The sequence below is a fragment of the Notamacropus eugenii genome, chromosome 1 (assembly GCF_028372415.1).
Source record: "Notamacropus eugenii isolate mMacEug1 chromosome 1, mMacEug1.pri_v2, whole genome shotgun sequence".
Classification (NCBI taxonomy): Eukaryota; Metazoa; Chordata; class Mammalia; order Diprotodontia; family Macropodidae; genus Notamacropus; species Notamacropus eugenii.
Genome location: NC_092872.1, coordinates 443,251,139 through 443,270,711, shown reverse-complemented (window position 1 = coordinate 443,270,711; position 19,573 = coordinate 443,251,139). Strand labels below are relative to the sequence as shown.

General features: G+C 36.5%; 1 protein-coding gene across 10 annotated transcripts in view; it reads left to right on the top strand.

Annotated features, from left to right (window-relative positions):
- The window catches only part of TTLL11 (tubulin tyrosine ligase like 11), a 268,011-nt gene that overhangs the window by 59,326 nt on the left and 189,112 nt on the right, over positions 1–19,573 (top strand). For all 10 annotated transcript variants that reach the window (XR_011972101.1, XM_072631816.1, XM_072631814.1 and 7 more), the window contains exons 4-6: positions 9,349–9,924; positions 11,259–11,354; positions 14,018–14,136. Coding sequence is in view for 9 of the 10 variants with exons in the window: in XM_072631816.1 (XP_072487917.1) it covers positions 9,349–9,924; positions 11,259–11,354; positions 14,018–14,136 (791 nt within the window). In the remaining variant the exon portion in view is untranslated. The remainder of the gene's footprint in view (positions 1–9,348; positions 9,925–11,258; positions 11,355–14,017; positions 14,137–19,573) is intronic.

Here is a 19,573-nt window from a genome sequence, read left to right as displayed (position 1 = left end):
ATTCCTACCACTTAGTGCCAGGAATGTAGTGGTAGCTGTTTAATAAATGCTTGTTGACTCTTGACTGACTTCAAAGAGAACCTGTGAACCATTAATTTGTCCATTTAGCTAGTTTCTTTGTGTTATTCAATTTTGTTTATGGCAAAAATGTCAAGATAAATACCATTCAGTTCTTTTTATACTTTAATATGTCTGTTCACCGGTCATTGAATAAGAATTTTGTATTTCAAGTATCAACAACTAAGTTAATATTTATAGGCAGTCTAAAAATGATGAGATTCTTAGTACCAAGGGTGTACTAGAAAATGCTGGTAGACAATGGGAAAAAAAAGTACAAAGGACTCATATTTAAATTGAATCTGAATTGTTAACATTTTCCCCACCATTTTCTAAAGTCTAGTCAATCAAAATAAATCAAGCACTGATTTATAGGTTTGCCAGTTTCCAAGATGTAAATGCTCACATTGAAAATGTAACAATCAATTTCCAAGCCAGTTCCTTTTGGCTCCAGCATACTTCTACTTAGCACCCTCTGGAAGAGTGCCCTGCCTCCCCCTTCCTCTCCTCCCTCCCACTGTCATTGTAGAAGCAAGGGATGCATAAGACTGAGGATCATTTTATATTTTTCTTTGTTTCCTGGGTTGCTATGGCCAAATCACCCCCCAAGTAGCCTGCTTACTGATGATGAACCATGCCAATCTTAGATAGGCTAGTCTTTGGAATTCAGACATAGCACATCGCCAGGACCACACTTGGAGCCTTTTAAGTTTCATAGGATTGTGTTAGGCACTCAACTAATAAAGTCTTTGGTAATTCAAACTCCTCCCTTGCCAGAATGAGGCATTGGAATAGGACTTTGTAGGGGTTAAACTGAGAGCACCACATTAAATGTAAATTCTAATTATAAGACATGGTTCCTTATTCTCAAGGATCTTACAGTCTAATCAGAGGATAAGACACCATCACACACATCTGTAATACATTTAACAAGTGTATCAAGAAATAAGTAACAAAACCAGGTACCAACTATATTAATTTCTCAAGGCTGTGTCAAGGACAAGCTTTCAAGTACTCTCTCTCTCTGCCTCTGCCTCTACCTCTACCTCTATTTCTATCTCTGTCTCTCTATGTCTGTATCTGTCTCTGTCTCTCTTTTGATGCTCTTTAAAAAAAAACAAAACTGTCACTATAATTTTCTAGTGCCTCCTCCTCCCTTCCCTACTCCCCATTAGAATCCTCACTGTCACAAATAAGTACAGTTGTGCAAAATAAATAAAAACATGGGCCACATCTGAAATTGACATTTTTCTATACCCATTTTCGACCATGTGCACCATCTCTTTGCCAACAGACAGAAAGAATACTGGAATGGATCTTGGAGTATAGGTTTTTTGACCACAGTATTAGAGTTAGGGGTCTCTACAGGCCTGTGTAATATTTACTTTAATTTGCATGATCTTATTGCAATGGGTACTTCTTCCACCAAGGCAGATCATAACTCATTTACACCTCTTCATGCTGTGGGATTCTTTTCTGTATTCTTCTGTAATACCTAAAAGATAGACTTTGTGTGTTACAGACCTCCCTCTGGGTGTTTTAATGTCTCCTGGATGCTAGTACAATACATGTGCAACTATTCTTAATTGCTGTATATAGAATGAGGAAAAGTGAAAAAATTGGGGTAAGAGGACTACTACTGTGCTATAGTGTTAATTATTTGGAACTTGCCTTTGATGTCTGCATACCGTTTACTTTTTTTTGTAAATTCAACAAATAAATATTAAAAAAAGGAACATCAGAACGGGAAGGTACCTTGAAACAGAGAATGTTAAAAGACAAAATATAGACTTTTAATACTGGAAGGGACCTAGTTACTTTCATTTTAAAAGTTCAGCAAATATTGGAATAGAGAATTCAATATACAATTTAACAAATCTTAGAATATAAACCATTACTCCTAGAAAGGTACAGTGGATAGAGTGTTACACTTGGATTGAAAGCCTGCCTCTGACCCTTCCTAGGTGGGGAAGCATAGGGGAAATTAGTTACTTTCTCTAAGCTTCAGTTTACTAATCTGTAAAATGAGGATAGTGCTTACCTGATATATTTATTTTGAAGTTCAAGTGAGATCATATATGGAAAACTCTTTTTGAACTTTGAAGTTCTATGTAAATATCAGCTGTTATTATTACTAGAATATTCATTGTAGCTCTGTCTATATTCTATGTTTTAATAATCTAGGATCTAACATTCTTTTTTCTAAGACTTTTTCCATGTCTAACTATCTGTCTTTTAAGGTCCTCTCTATCTCAAACATTCTGTGTTCCAGTTCTAAGGTCCCTTCCATATTCTAACATTCCATGTTCTATACTTTAATATTCTTTGTGCTAAGATTCTTCTAGTTCTAACATTTTTTGAGTTTATGAATGGAACCCAGAGGATATCCAACAGGGCATAGGCAGTTGTAAAGGGGTGGTGAGTAAAAGGCAGAATGCTCTGTTGTAACCCACTCCTGAGGAAATAATTAGAAGGAGAAAAAATACGGTATTTATTTTTGAGAAAAGTATCTTACAAGTCTGGCCTTCATCTTCACAGTGGGAGTCCCTTTAGAAAAATCAGCCCGGCATGCCTCCCAACCAGCACACTCATTTATAACACCATAAAGCTCTTCAGTGATCAAAGGCATTTTAAAGTAATTCCTTACATGTCAACACTTTTGTGACTTGCCTTGAAATCTAAACTGGCAGTTGAAACACTGAGTGTGGCAGGATATCCTGTTCTTGCTCTCTTGGGGTCGATAAGTAGGCTGATGACTCTCTCTGGTACTTTGGTAGTGATTTGCCTCCCAAACTCAAAATCTGGGAGTGGATTGGAGGCATATTTTGAAGTGTCTGGTTAGCCTAGTTCATAGAACTACAAATTGAAAGAGACCCCTGTTATCTAGACTTACTCCTGCCTGAGGTGGTATTTCTTCTATAATTCCAGCTGAATAGAAGACTTGGGGAAGGCAGGAAGAGACACTGGGAAATAATCTCTTAATATTTATTTTAATATTGTGTCAAGAACCATAAGGGCTACGGAAACAGAAACTTGGACTAGTTGGGGCTGATGACCTGTATGTCTGAAATATTTCAGTGGCATATGTAGTTGTGTAAATTTACAGAATGGATGAAAATTGATTGGCAAATTTAGTCTAAGAAAATTCTTATATTAAAGTAGTTTTGGCTGAAAAGGTTAGCTTACTCAGTAGTCTACCTAGTAGATAAATGTTCCTAGGTATTTATCCCTCAATTTATTACAAACGAAGAGACTTGATAAGAAAATGAATGTTCTTCTTACATAATTGAGGTCAGAGGAACTTGGTCCAAATTATAGATTACCTACTTATTGGCCATGAGGCATTTTCCATTTCTATCTCTTAACAGCTACAAGGGTCCTTTTAAGGGATTTTATATGGGGAAAAAAACACTGAATATGAAACCAAGAGTCCTGGGTTCATTTAACCATTCTGACATCTGTATTACCCTGAGTAATCCCCCTTTACCCTTCTGATTTTCAGTTTACTCATCTGTAAAAAGGGAACAACATCACCTACCTCATGGGCTTATTGTAAGGATGGTCCTTTGTAAATCCTAAAGTAATATCTAAATGTTTGTTATTATGTCCCAAGGACCTTCTAAACCCTAACATTCTGTGCTTTCAGATCCCTTCCAACTGACAGCTCACATTAATATAGCACATAAAGCCCCTTCCTTCCCACAAGCCTACGATGGGGATAGTGCAAGTATTTCTGTGTCATATACATTTTACAGATGAGGAAACTGAAGCTCACAGAAGTGGTGTCTTGCCCAGGAGCAGAACTGAGACGTGGACTAAAGTCTTCTGACTCTAAGATCAATGTTCTTTCCGCTCCGTATTACCTAGAGTTTAAATGTTTTCTAAAAAAATAAATAAATAAGCTTGTGACATTTTAAGCTCCCTTTTAATGCCTACTTTGGAAATTTAGGTGGGTAAAAATATCTTAAAATCATTTTTCTTAAATAGCCACTAGGGGTCAGCATATCACATATCAAATTTTAACAGATGAGAACGGCAAGCTACCAGGAGGCTCATCTGCTTTGCATCACTTTCAGCCACCCGTGAATGTATACTGTTAAAAGATAATAGCAGTAGGTTTTGTAGCAAATTCAGCAATAGGTTTTGAGTAAAACTGAAGATAGGATCAACCTTAGACTAAGAGCTTACCTTGCTCAGTCTCACTTTATCACTGGTTGCATAAAACTTCATTCTGTTTCTGAAATCTTTTCAGGGCAGGGCAATATTTTAATCTAACTCTTGTTATAGAATGCTTAAAAACTGGAAGGAATTTTATCATCATTGAGTTAAATGTCCAAGGAGAATGAACAAAAATTCTGTAGTGGCTTTTTAAAATACAGGTGGCAGATAGTGATATGGATATGGAAAATAAGATTTAATGACTGTGAAGATGGTGAGAGGACTTACATCCCCAACCATATCATATGAGGATTAACTGAAGGAAGTGGGAATTATTTAGCTTATAGAAAAGACAGGGAAGGGAAATGATCACTATCTTCATTTCAATTCATCGAGCCTCTTACGTGCTGTATTATACACTGAGCATAATATAAAGACAATGAAAAATGAGTTTTTCTCTCAAGAAGCTTATAATGTAGTAGACAAAAGAGTATTGTACTAGCAGCCAGAAAACATAGGCATAGTTCTGGTTCTGCTTCTAATTTGCTCTCACAGCCTCTCTCATTTTCCTTATCTGCAAAATAAGTTTAGAGGAGATAATCTCTAAACTTCCTTCCAGTTTTAATATTCTGTGATTTTATTGGTGTAATATCAGAGGATAGCACCTGAACAGAGAAGTGGAAGTTTCAGGGAAATGGATTTGGGTTCAGTGGAAGGAAGTACTTCCTAATAAATCAAACTACCTCAAGTGGAATGGTTTGCCAGATTAAGGAGTGAGTTTCTCATCATTTCTCAAGGATGTTGTAGAGAGAATTCACCCATTCATTAGAAGGTCTAACTAGACAACTTTGAAGGTCCTTTTTAATACTGGGATTCTGAAAATTTGTAAGCAATCAGTTACTAAACTAAAAAGTATGAAACTCATTGGTTTCTGATACCAATTCCATATCATATTTGAAATGGATTTCCCATGTCAATCAGGATAATTGAAACTTTAAAGTTATTTTCATGATATTTGGATAGGACTTAATATGTAGCATTTAGTCATATAATATATATATAATATAATATATAGCATTTAGTCATAGGCTGTTCAGTTAGAAGGAATCTTAGAATACATAAATTTATGACACAGAATGTTAGAATGTAGAATATTAGGATTGAAAGGAAACTTTTAGAGCATAGGATGTTAGGGTCAAAAGGGAGCTTAGGACAGGAAATATCAGTACTGTGAGGGATCTTGCAGATTATCTAGTCTAACCCTTTCTTTTATTTTCATTGTCTTACTGATGTCTTTTGGTTTTGCTATTACAGTCATTTCCCAGTACTCAAACTCTTCATTTTACAAATGAGGAAAGAGAGAATTTGCCAAGGTCACAGAGATATTTAGTGACAAAAACTCAGATTTTCTAGCTTCTAGTCTGTTTTTTTCTATTGTGTTATTTCTTTTTAGGGAAAGAGCACACAAAATATTCAGTTACACAGAATAGCTGAGGCTATTGACCATGAAGTCTAATTTATTTGAGACATATCTACTGCATTCAAAAGAGAAAATATTGCTCTCGGGAATGTATTGAGCCATTAGCATCTTCAGCCTAACAAAGCCCTCAGTGGGGAGAATCACCCATCAGTGCAAAGTTGGCATTTTTCATTTTCTGATCTATAATTGTCATTTGTGTGGTATACTTGTTACTTCAAGATGCCAAATGTACTTATGCATTAGATGCATATTAAATAACTACTCAGACATCAAGGTCATAGTTCTAAGAAAGGCTTCCCTGTTGAGGTACCTTGCAGAATGAAATTGATTTCTTGTGATGCTACATTCTAGAATCTTGCTGACAAGGAGAAACAATTGATGTGAGGCATTATTAAAGCCTTAAATGTTTCTTCCTTGTTAATGCTCTTTTACAAGCTCGAGGTAACTGATAGTGCCTAAGGAATTGGCAGAAGCTTCACTTAGAAATACAATGGAGAAAGAAGTCAGTAAAATCCAGAGTGTGGATGTGGGACTCTCACAGTGAATTGAACAACAATTTAAGTGCTTAGGAAATTCTAGGCCCCACAGATACAAAGACTAAAAACAGTTCCTGTCCTCAAGCAGCCTACATCTTACTGGAGTTATGGATAGATAGATCATTAGAAATGAGACAATTTCAGGAGAAAGAGCACTAAAAATTATGCGTATCATCTTTATGTAAGATGGCACCAAAACTGAGCATTAAAGGAAGGCAGCTGGGGATTCTGAGAGGTAAAGGTGAGGAAGGAGGCCAGTTCTGGCATCTTCAATGGCACAGAGATAGGAAATGGGCAAAGCTCAGGGAACAACTAGTGGACCAGTTTGTCTGGAATGAAGAATGTGCAAAGAGGAGTAATATGAAATATCTGGAAAGCCATATTACAGAAGGCTTTCACTGTCAGGCTGAGGACTTGGTATTTTATCCTAGAGGAAATAGAGAACCACTGAAGATTTTTGAACAGCAAAGCAACATAGTAAGATCTGCAATTTAGGATGTTCATTTGGCAGCTGTGTTGAGGATGGATTGGGGGGAGAGACTGAGATCAGGGAAACCAAGTAGAAGGCTACTGTAGTTTCAGGCAAGGGGTGATTGGATGAAAGCCTGAACTAGGATAGTGGTTGTATGAGCAGAGAGGAGGGATGTACAAGATATAGTAGAGGTAGAATCAACAACCCTTTCTGGGAATTTGGATGTGGAAGGGAGAAGAGATATATAGAACAAATAGCTTGGGTATATGGTAGATTTTTAAAAATTATTTTTGAGTGAACAGAAATCTATTTTATCTTCTACCATAAAGAATATAAAGAAAAACAAATTCTTTGTAATAAATATACATAATCAAGCCAAACAAATTTCCTCATTGACTGTGCTTTTAAAAATGCCTTTCATATTCTACACCTGGATCCATCACAGGTGGTGGATAGCATACTTCATCACTGGTCTTTTAAATCATGAATTGTTTTTGTATTGATCAGAGTTTTTACAGCTTTCAAAGTTGTTTATCCTGGATATGTTATTATTAATTTTTTTAAGGATGAGAGATACCTCCTGACATGTTTATAGGAAGCAAGGAAGAAACCAGTGGATAAAGAGAGAATGAAGATAGACTTGGGGTAGGTGTGGGTGAGAGGAGGTGGAGATGTCATTAAGGAAGTGAGGCCCTAGAGGAGATAAGAGCAAAAACACAAATAGAGACTGGTTTTGGCAAAAAGAAGGAATGCTTCATCAGAGAATGGAGCAAAGGAGGAGAAAAGGAGGCATATGTGAAGGATTTTTGACATATGAAATAAGGGAGAAAGTGTAGCTCACAACAGCTAGATGGCCTTGATTTTTTTCCATAAAAATGAGAAGACAGAAAGTTCTTTGAGGAAAAGAGAGGAGGAGTGAATTAGACTTGAAGATGGAAGAGAAGAATTGCAGTTACTTTTTTGGGGAGTGTGATAGAGTCAATCAGTGAAAAATAAAAGACTGTGTAGCATTGAGGGCCTAATTGAGATTAGATGTCTAAATCTGTAGTGGACTCATCATATTTGCCTGACTAACTTTAGCAGTGTTCAACAGCATGTGCAAGTCAGAATAGAAAAGTTGAATGGTGGGGATAACCTAGAGTTTGGGTTTTGTTAGGACTAAATGACAATAGGATAAAAAAGAGCAAGGAATTCAAAGGTAGAGGATAGTTTATCATTAAAGTGATGAATCACTGGTCTTGATACGGATATGACTCTGAAGGGAAGAAAGTGAGACCAGAGCAGGGGCAATAGACTGGGAGAGTGAGGAAGTGGTGGTGGCAGCACTGGAGCAGACAGGATAAGGAGAAAAGTAGACTTAGGAAGAATGAGGTAGAAGGGGTGATGAGCTCATAAAAAGTTATGATCTATGAAGAGTTAAAACTGGTTTAGCTCTCATATTGAGAGATACATCTTTTCTGACCATAAGGGTCTGGATTACACTTCCACCTCTGCTTATTAGCTTTGTGACACTGATCAAGTGACTTTGAGCCTCGGCCTCTCCATCTATTAAATGAAGATGGTGTGCTCTGCACCATCTACCTCATCTAGGTGTTACAAGGATCAAGGAAGATAATGATTGTAAAATCACTTACAATTGCTTAATTACTGCAAAAACCTCTTAATTGATTTTTCCATCTCTGCTTTCTCTCCCCTAATTCTGCACTATCAGAGTAGTCTTCCTAATATATTAATCTTATATTGTCATTCCCTTCTTAAAAACTCCTATCGCTCTCACTGTTCTAAAATTATCATTACAAGTTTCTTTCTTGTATTGAAGTGAAATCTTCCTCCCTATATTTTTTACCCATTACTTTTAATTCCCCCCTCCAAAGATTCACAGGACAAATGTAATCACTCCTCTCTACAACAGCTTTTTAGATATCTGAAGACAGCTGTCATGCCCCTCCATCTTTTCTTCTCCAGACTAAAGATAATAGCTTCCTTCACTAAGGTTCCATTTTAAGGACTCTGATTCTCAAAGGCTGTGCCAGTTAAGTATGAACTCTGGCAGCTTTTATCAAGTTTGAAAGGCTTTAAGGACCAGTCTGGTGATAGACTGCTTATCATACCTTTCTAAGTGTGAGGGTGCTCATCACCAGGGTAATGAATTTTCTGATCACAGCAAATCATGAAGTCACTTTCTGAAAGTATTAGTATCTGTCCTACTGGAGGAGGTGTCTGCATGGATGTTATAGATACTAGTATTGAAGAATAATTGATATTTACATAGCGCTTTAAAGCTGATCTATCATCTCATCGGACTTTCACCAGCAGATTGATGAGCTAGCTAGTTCAGCTGTTGTTATCCCCTATTGTATAGGTGAGCAACCTGAGACTCAGAGATCTGAAGGGTCTTGTCCAAGGTCACGTAATCAGTAGCAGTCAGAGCTGGGGCTCAAACTCAAGTCTTTTCATTTCCCTTTCCATTATGCATCACTGCTTCTTATAATTAGCTTCCTGAATAGTCCTCATGTGACATAGTTTGGTGTCCCATCACCAGAATTCTGGTCATCCTCTTCTTGATTATCTTGAATAGTTGAATAAGTTGAGGAAATGTTTTTTTAGGATTAAACTCTCTTGTTTTTCCTCGTTGTTCCTTTCAGGTTCGAATGGTGAAAGATGGTGACCCCTCCTGGAAGCCCACTTTCATTGTAAAACCTGATGGTGGTTGTCAAGGTGATGGAATCTACCTCATTAAAGACCCCAGTGACATTCGAATGACAGGAAACCTCCAGAGCAGGCCAGCTGTGGTCCAGGAATACATCTGTAAACCTCTCCTCATTGACAAACTGAAATTTGATATTCGTCTATATGTCTTACTAAAGTCTTTAGAACCCTTAGAGATTTATATAGCCAAAGATGGACTCTCTAGATTTTGTACAGAGCCATATCAGGAACCTAACTTTGGAAATTTACATCATGTATTTATGCACTTAACCAACTATTCATTGAATATCCACAGTGGAAACTTTATTCATTCTGACAATGCCAATACCGGCAGCAAAAGGACTTTTTCCAGCATCCTTTGTAGACTCTCTTCCAAAGGAGTGGACATCAAGAAAATCTGGTCGGACATTATTTCTTTGGTCATTAAGACAGTTATTGCACTGACACCAGAGCTCAAAGTATTCTATCAATCTGATATACCAGCAGGGAGGCCCGGGCCAACGTGCTTCCAGGTAAGCCTTTAAATCACTGGTACAGAATCATAACTGAGAAAGTTCCTGTGTTAGAAATTTTAAAACATAAAATTCTGGAGACCTTAGAACGTAGGAAATAGACCATGGAATGTTAGAACACAGAAAGTAGAATATTGGATCTGGGAGAACAAAAGAAATCACCAAGCCCTATCCCCTCCTTTCATGGAAGAAGAAACGAGGATGTAGACAACTAAAGAAATATTTATAGGTAGGGGTGAGGCTCCAGTTTATTATCGAGGTTCACTCTGACAGGTGTCCATTTACTTGAAACATAGTTGAAAGTCAGAACTGAAAAGAGCCTTAGAGGTCTCTTCCTTTACAGACGAGCAAACAGAGGCCCAGAAAGAGGAAATGATCGTATCTGAGCAGTAGATAAAGCCTCATACTGATGAATGGTCATGCAGTCTTGGCTTGTATACTTACAGTGACCTTTCCCTTCCTGTGATGTTTCATTTGCTAGTGCTTACCTTACATATCAGATGGACTAGAACTGTTCCATCAGACTTGAAAGCAGGAAACATATATCATCTTTGAAGACTGGGAAACTTAGCACTTAATGATTAAGAATGATAAACACTGACCTCTCGTGCTCATCAGTCCTTGTCCTTTTGTGAGCATCTCATTTCCCAGGCCAGGTCTAAAGTTAGATAGATGATATTACTGCCTTATCTTAGAAGCATAATCATTCTTATTCTTTGATCATGTATTATTAAACAAGCCTGTAATACTGATCATTTTCCACAGACTTTATATAGCTTGGGAGAAAGACAAAGAAACTTTCCACAAAATGTCCATCTGAATTTCCATTTCAGAAAGAATAGGTCAATCTAGAATTAGAAAATGGTGGAAAAAAAGCACTATGCTTGAAATCAGAAAAACTGGATTGTAATCCTAGTTCTCCTACTTAGTGGTCACTTCATTGTTGGCAAACCATTTAACCTCTGTGACCACTCTTACTTTTATCATACAGAATTTAAATGGGGGACAGTACTACTTGCTGTTTGTACAATTGTACAACTGTTCAAATCACTTTACTTGTATGGGCCTCCATTTTTCATCTGAAAAATTGGGATAATATTATATATGAATTTAGGGTAAGTCCCCTCACTTTTCTATGCCTTAGTTTCCACATTTGTAAAGTGGATTTTAGAATATTCTGTAACCTCCCTAAAACAGAATGTGTGTGGAAATATTTTAAAAATACTTTATACATTCAGGCGATCATAGTGAATTGCCTACAACAGTGTATTGTAGTACCTAAAAGAAGAGCTTAGATCATAGAGATGACTCAGTATTCTATTTCTCATTCCCAGATTTTAGGATTTGACATTCTTCTAATGAAAAATTTGAAGCCTATGTTATTAGAAGTAAATGCAAACCCTAGCATGAGAATAGAACATGAACAAGAGGTAAGACACATCTCTCTTTCTTGTCATCATCTTCTATGTTATAAATATTGTCAAGGTTAATGCATCAAAAAATCTATTATTTTGTTTATCTGGGGCCTCCCTCCCTCAGTGGAGGTCACATTGTCACCACTTCTTAAGAAAGGGTCTTCATGAGTTGAAGTGGCTGAAAAAAGAATCATAGTTTATCTTTAGAAGATAAACCTCTAGGGATGTGCCTCTTCTAATTTACTTAAGCTAGTTCTTAGAAGACAGATGGACATATAGACCACAGCTAAATGTAAACTCAAAGAGTTTCAAACTTGACTTGGACCTGTCAGAGCTTGGACTCTACTGGCATAACTGTCAAGAAGGGCCAGAGTATCCCAATAATTAGGCAAATATCTGGAGTAGGGAGAAGGGGAGAAAGATAACCTTTGCCAGGGAAATGGGACAAGAAAGGCTGGAGACCAGAGACAAGGCTGGCTAATTACCACAAAGACCATAGGACAATGAGTTAGTTGTTGATCTGAGTGCAAAGCTGAGAAAATTTGTTGAACATTAGAGAGCTAAAATTCAAGGAGGACAGAAGAGTTTGTACTTTTTCTAAATCCAAGATGCTTCCTGGACAATTAGGCCTTTTTATTCCAAGGGGATGTATGACCTTTTCTTGCTAGTGCTGATACCCTTTATAGTCTTATGTGGGGCTTGCTGATTCAGCAGTTCCTGATGAATTGTGGGTTCTTGCAGTAGAGTCACCTCCACTCCATTTTAGAGGGTGTTTTACATCAAAAATCTGATGGATTTGTGATATGTTAACGTCGTTATTTCTTCCACAGATACAGATTGTGACCCATTCAAGCCTAGTCATCTTGTGCTAGTTGTAGCTTTGTGCAAGTCGTCCTATGAATTCTCCCTGGGGGTGGGAAGGGGTGGGTAGAACCCAACCTGCTTGAGATATGACCTAGATTTCTTGATATTTTATTAATATTTCTTAAAAAATATAAAACATCCAGAAATATACTGATTGTTAATGTTCTTTCAAGTCTAGATATTTTCAATTTTGTTAAACTTGGAATGTCATGTGGAAATATCCACCTGCTGGTCTTTCATATATTTAAGGTCTTGAAACCTAGAAATGGCTAGCCTTTTCCATCAAATTTTGACATGTTCTAGTTAGTGATTACCAAAGAGACCATCTAATTGAAATTATGTGAATGTGATGTAATCTTGTTGATATGTCTGGACCACAAATATAAACAATGATTTTTTAAAAAAATTCTCATCAATTCTTTTGGTCATTATTTTTATAATAAAATAGCATACATAAAGTATTTGTGATTTTTTAAAATCTTGACTTGTGATTTCATTGATGCAAGGAAGGAATTTCTGGCAAGGAAACTCCATCCACTGCAGATCAGCAGATTAGCAACTGCTTTAAAACATAGCATTAGAGAGTTGCTAAGTGACTTATCTTGGGTCATTTAGCCTCTGTGTATGTATGTACACATGCACATGCATATATACATATATGTTTATATATACATATCTACTCATTGTATATGTATAGCCCTATCATGTATATGTGCATATATATATATTGCATTTATATATGTACTTATATTATATATGTGTGTATATGTATATAAAAGATGGGACTTGAACTCAAGTCACTCTGACTGAGATCAGCTCTCTATTCACTATATTATTTTTTCTCATTTATGATTTACAAAAGATTTTTTAATATAGTCTATCATTTGATTTTTAAGAGAGCCCTATGGTGGGGAGAGGAGGGGTATAAGCATTATTATTTTCATTTTATCATATGAGACTGAGACAAAAGGGTAATGTGATTGGGTCAATCATATAGTAAAGGAATGACAAAGCTAAGATTTAAAGTCACATCCCCTTCCTTTAAATCCAGATTTCTTTCTAGTCTCTCACAACTGCCTCCCCTGGGAAGGACGGGGAGTGTGCATTTCTTGTGAGGGCAGTAGATAGTCTAAGTATTATTATCATCCATTTAGGGGTAGGGAAAGTAAATCTTATAGTAGCAAAACAAGACACCGATAGTTGCACAGCTAGTAAATGACAGATATAGGACTTTAGCCTAAATCTGCAGACTATACTACTATACCATTACAGGCATAAAAATCACTTATTAAAGTTGATTCTTGCCAAATTCCTTGCAAAATTGTAAGTGTGCATGTGTGTGTGTGTGTGTCACAACATCCCTATATTCATTATATGTGGTGTGTAGAAGGAAAATTGACTTGTGGTCAGAAGATTAGGTTTACATTCTGCCTGCCATTTACTAGTTCCGTAACTTGTGAGGATGTTGTTTTATTTAACTGAGTCTCACTTTCCCCACTTCCTAAACTGAGAACAATAATACTTAGATGACTTACATCACTGAGTTGTAGTGAAGATAAAATTAGGAAAATAAAATAAGGAAAATAATGTGCTTTGTTGTCATAAAGTTCTTTAAAAAAATAGTTATTTTATGTAAAAGGGCTGTCATCTGTAAGACTGAGTCAATGATATTTTAAAATTGTATTCCATATCCTAACATTTTCACAACTTAATAGGCAGGAATATGGCTTAAGCTAATACAGACAATGAAGAGAGTATACATTTAGCACTGAAAAACTGTCTTCACTGTAACATAGAATCCTTTGTAATTCAAGCTTTCTCCAGGGGTGTTTGAAAATGTCCCAAGTCTTGTTGATGAAGAAGTAAAAGTAGCAGTAATCAGAGATACTCTCCGCCTAATTGATCCACTGAAGAACAAGAAAAAAGAAAACCAGTAAGTATTTTTATATAATTTGCTTTTCATCATCAGTACTTTGTAATATCTTAAATTAGGTAAGTTAAATTCTTTGGGCTGCAAAAAAAAATGCTTTCCAGGTTATTTAAGACATTTAAAAATATTGATCATGTGTGGTTTACATATCAGGTAATCTAATAATCATATTTGCCATTAATGAATAACATGGAACCTAACCAGAGTGACTCACAAAATTGAATATTAAATATATACATATTAATCTGGCACATGGGGCTTGATTAATGAGTATTTGTCCAATATAGATCAAATCTGGAATAAATCACCTGTAAAAATAATTTCCCCCCAAATTTCTTGCAAAATAGTAATGTAATATTTTTATTTGTATTTATATTGTATTTCCTTTGAAGATCTTAAAGACCTTCAATATATTAAAGAATCAAAATGTTAAAGCTTGAAGGGACCTTAGCACATAAAGTGTTAGAATATAGATCTTGTAATGTTATAGCTCTGTGACCAAAAACAGATTGCTAGGACTCTGAAATACTCACTATTCAAAATGGATCTGTGATCTCATCAATGTGGTTAGTTACTCCAGAGATGCCAGCTGCAATATATCTCTGACTTCTCATCCTGGACAACTCCTATGTGTACCATCCCAGAAAATGCTTTGTTACTTTTGATACTTTAATAATACCACTGGACGCACAACATGGGCTATCCGTTGGTTTTCCCTCCTTCTCACCAGATGAGCAGCCCATCTTCTTTTTGGCTCATACATTTTTTTAAAAAGTAATACCTAATGACATCTGCCGTGTGCTCTTTACTACACTAGATGATATTTATTTTTCAGTTCATTAGATTAGTGTTGTATGACTTCTGGCCATATGATACCACCAGTAGAATACTGGAATTAGAAACATGGGTCTTTGTTTCAGGGAAAATTTGTTCATTAAAATAACATTGCAATCCAACCCACTTTATTCCTTTTATTCAGTTTTGGGCCTAATTGTCTATTTTTAGTGTTTGTCCAAATATATATACATATATATGTGTGCATATGCATATATACATGCACACACACATACATACATCCCTATATCTATGGGTATATGTATGTGGTGGATGAGCTTTCTAGATTATTCATCTCATTGCCTCTGGAGTCTGGAGGATAGGCACCCTTCATTCACTCCTTTGATCTCAGTGGATTGTAGACCAAACACTTTGGAGTGAGAGTGATCATGGATATCCTTCAGGAGGCTCTATGGTGTTCCAGGACTTGATGAAATTAGTACAATGTTATCTTCAAACAAAAGCATCTGGAAGACAGTGAGGTCTTTGGTGTTATCTTTTTTAACGTAGTTTCTATGTTGAATCTCCTCCATTATGTTGTGAACATCTTTGGTGAGCATTTGGCTCCTTGTTTTATGCTTTGCTTAACATTAATGATCAGAAGGTTGTTTAATGGGGCTGTTATATTTTTCAAGGAATCATGAATTGTTGATATATGCATAGGAAACACCTTGTTGGAAGAGGACTTGTAAGCTGGCATTTTGCTTTGCCATATTGAATACTTTTTTTTTTTAAGTCAACAAACAGTAAGCACAATGGTATCTTATATTCTCTGTATCTTGCAGTCAATCTTATGATGGTAAAGATGTGACCTACTTTGGAATATCAGTTGTGAAAGCCTGTCTATTTCTTTCTAATATCTCATGAAGGATGTCAGCACATAATAACTTTATGTAAATGGGAAAGCAGGCAAGCATATAGATCAATAGTTTATATTTTATTGGACACTCTTTTTTGTAATTATAAGGTAATTATGAGATTTTTTTTTTCAATGCCTTTGGTATTCTCCCCCCTCTTAGATACCTTGAGAACCTCAATACCCTCACAATTGTGAAGCCTTGTTCATGAGCCTCCTTTTTTTCTACTTGGTGTACTCTAGATGCTTCTATTTTCTCCCTCTACTCCTACCCCTTTCTCTCCCTATTTCTCCCCCCTCCACCCTCTCTCCATCTCTCTTTTTGTCTATCTTTTTCCTTCCATCTCTCTCTCCTCTTTTATTTTTCTCCCTTCTTCCTTCTTTACTTCCTTCCCTCTTCTCTCACCCTCTCTCATTTCCCCTCTCTGTGATCCTCTTTCCCCCCTCCATTCTTTTTCTTCCCCCTCTTCTCTTACTCTCCATCTCTCTCCCTTCTCCTCTCTCCCTACTTACCTACTTTCCTCTCTCACTACTTCCCTTCCTCTCTCTTTCTCTGTTCCTCTCTCATTTTCTTTCCCTCCTTCTCTCCCTCTCCTCTCCCTCTACATATTTATTTCAGTATTTCAAGAATTTATGATTTCTTTCATAACTGAGTTTTTTCTTCACCAATGAAGATTGTGGCCTTAGATTGTGTTCATGAGTTGCTTTGTTGAAAATAATTACCTGATGGTCAGAAAGTAATGATTAATTAATGATTAGTAAATTAGGGACCTTTTCTTAATGAGCCTTTCTGCATTTAGCTAGTTCCAAATTATACCTTGCACTGCCCAGACACAGTCTTCTTCTTGGCCTGTAGTCTAATCCTTTTTAGCTTCGTAAGACCTATTAAGAGTCAGAGGCTACCTCCATATGTGCTGATGAAGCATCAAAAGAGGATGTTGAGGCTGCCTCTATGCTCCAATAAAAATTTCAAAACTTCTTGAAATATCCTGTTACTCGTGTTAGTGACCTTGTCTCCTTGCTCAATTGTAATAAAATTACATAAAGTGAATCTACTCTTTCAATTCTTTTAATTAATGTTTTCTAACGGTAGAGTCCTAGGTTATAGGGAACCATCACTTACTTGATCTCATTCTGCTTCAACTAAGTTGACTGGCTAGTCCTGTTTGTGGTGTTGGTTTCATAGTTTGTGTTGGTGATGGGCCCTTTTTCATGACAGTTGTACATATCCAATCTGTTGCCAAATCATTTCTACTTTCATAACATCTCTTGTATATATCTCCCTCTCTTCACTTACACAGCCATCATTCTGGTGCACTTCATACCTAGTTGGTATCCCTACCTTGTCTCTCCCTACTCTAACCCATCTTCCTCTTAACTGCCAAAGTGACCTTCCTAAAGTTTGGGTCTGACCAGGTCACCCCACCCCCACCCTTCAATTCTATAAACTCCACTGGTTTCCTATTATGTCTAGGATAAAACATAAATCTTCTACTTGGCTTTTAAAACCTTTCACAACTTGATCCTTTCTAGTCTTTTAAACCTTTACTTTCCTTCACCTATTCTATGATCCAGTAACATTGGCATTCTTACAGTTCATCACACTTAACAAGAATGAATATAAACTGGACAAGTGTAAAAGGAGAAGGAAGAAAGGGCATTCTAGGTGGAACAACAAACTTGAACAAAGACCCTGAGGTTTGTATATACTCAAGTAAAGCTAACTAGTCCAAATTGATGTAGAGTACATGAAGGGAGTTGTTTCTTAGGGCCAAATTATAATTGGCTTTGACTTCCAGGCTAAAGAGATTAGATTTTATTCTGGAAACAATGAGAAGTCACTAAAACTTTTGGTATGAGAAAGCAATAGAATCAGAGAGAGCTATGTACTAGGAAGTTCATTTTTTTTTTGTTTTTGTTTTTAATGTTTGTTTATTTATTTTCAGTTTCCAACATTCATTTCTACAAAATTTTGAGTTACAAATTTTCTCCTCATCTATCCCCTCCCCTCCCCCCAAAACTCCGTGCATTCTGATTACCCCTTCCCCCAATCTTCCCTCCCTTCTATCACATCCCTCCCATCCCTTATCCTCATCTTCTCTCTTTTCTTGCAGGGCAAGATATATTTCTATATCCTATTACCTGTATTTCTTATTTCCCAGTTGTATGCAAAAACTATTCTCAACATTCATTCCTACAACTTTGAGTTCCAACTTCTCTCCCTTCCTCCCTCCCTATCCATCCCCACTGAGAAGGTAAGCAATTCAATACAGACTATACATGTGTAGTTTTGCTAAAGACTTCCATAATAGTCATGGTGTGAAAGACTATATTTCCCTCCATTCTATGCTGCCCCCCATCTATTCTATTCCTTTTGAACTTATCCCTACCCAAAAGTGTTTACTTCTAATTACACCCCCTCCTCTCATTTGCTCCCACACCCTACTTATCCCCTTCTCCCCTACTTTCCTTTAGTGTAAGATAGATTTTCATACCAAATTGAGTGTGCATGTTAGTCCTTAGGAAGTTCATTTTAACAGTAAATGTCAGATACATTGGGCACCTAAGAGGTGTTGAATACAGTACTGGTGCTGGAGAGAGGAGTCAGGAGGACCTGAGTTCAAATACAGCTCAGATACTAACTGTGTGACCCTGGGCAAGTCACTTAACACTATTTACCTCAGTTCCTTATCTGTAAAATGAGCTGGAGAAGTAAATGACAAACCATTCCACTATCTTTGACAAGAAAACCCCAAATAGGATCACAGAGAATTGGAAGCAGTTGAAATGACTCAATAACAAAAGTTAGATATATTAGAGAGGGTCAAGACTAAAGAAGGAAAGACCCATTAGGAGGTTATTATAGTAATTCACTTGAGGTAAAGTTGCAGAAAATTACCTAGTTGACTGACTTCCCAGATGCATATTTAAATCCAAGTAGTGTTAATGTGCTTTTTGTTGTTTCCTCCATTTCATAGGGATAGAATCTGAAATATTACTCATGGCTTTATAGACATCATAATGTGAGCTTATTAAGTATTTATAAACAGAATTTTATTTACAGCTTGATAGGTAGCTCAGCATGAGAACATTATTATCATATGCCACAGTTAAAGTAGGTACCACATCCAAAATCCATGGTTCTATGCAAAGATAACAAGGTGCTTCTTGTGGGACTAGATTGTGATAATGCCCCTGTGAACAATGTAGACTCATAGAATGTTAGAGTTAGAAGAAATCTTAAGAGATCATCTGTTCTAGAAGTATCAGTGTGGTCTACAATACTCCCTCTGAACCAGGTTAAAATATAATCAGAAAATATTTAACAAAATCAATAAAATACAATAAAATATAAGTTAATATCAATATGTGGTTTTCTAAATCAATATACTTTCTAGAGGAATCTTTACATACAATTTACTAGACTTGTTTCTATTTGAATTTGACATCACTGCTCAAAAGTATCAAAAACTATAGAGTGGTGAAGAAAGGTGAGGTCTGAGAAAAGGACATGGAATTCAGCAGTTGAGAAATCATCATTGATTCCATGGATTCGACTTTCATCTCTATGCATATGAGACTGAGATCTATTTATTCAGCTCTAACCTTTCTCCCAACCTCCAGTCTCACTTTTCCAGGTGCCTGTTAAACATCTCAAAGTGGAAGTCCCATAGATACCTTAAATTTAACATGTCCAAAACTGACTCATTAATTTTCCTCTAAACTCTCTCCTCTTCCTAACTTCCCCAT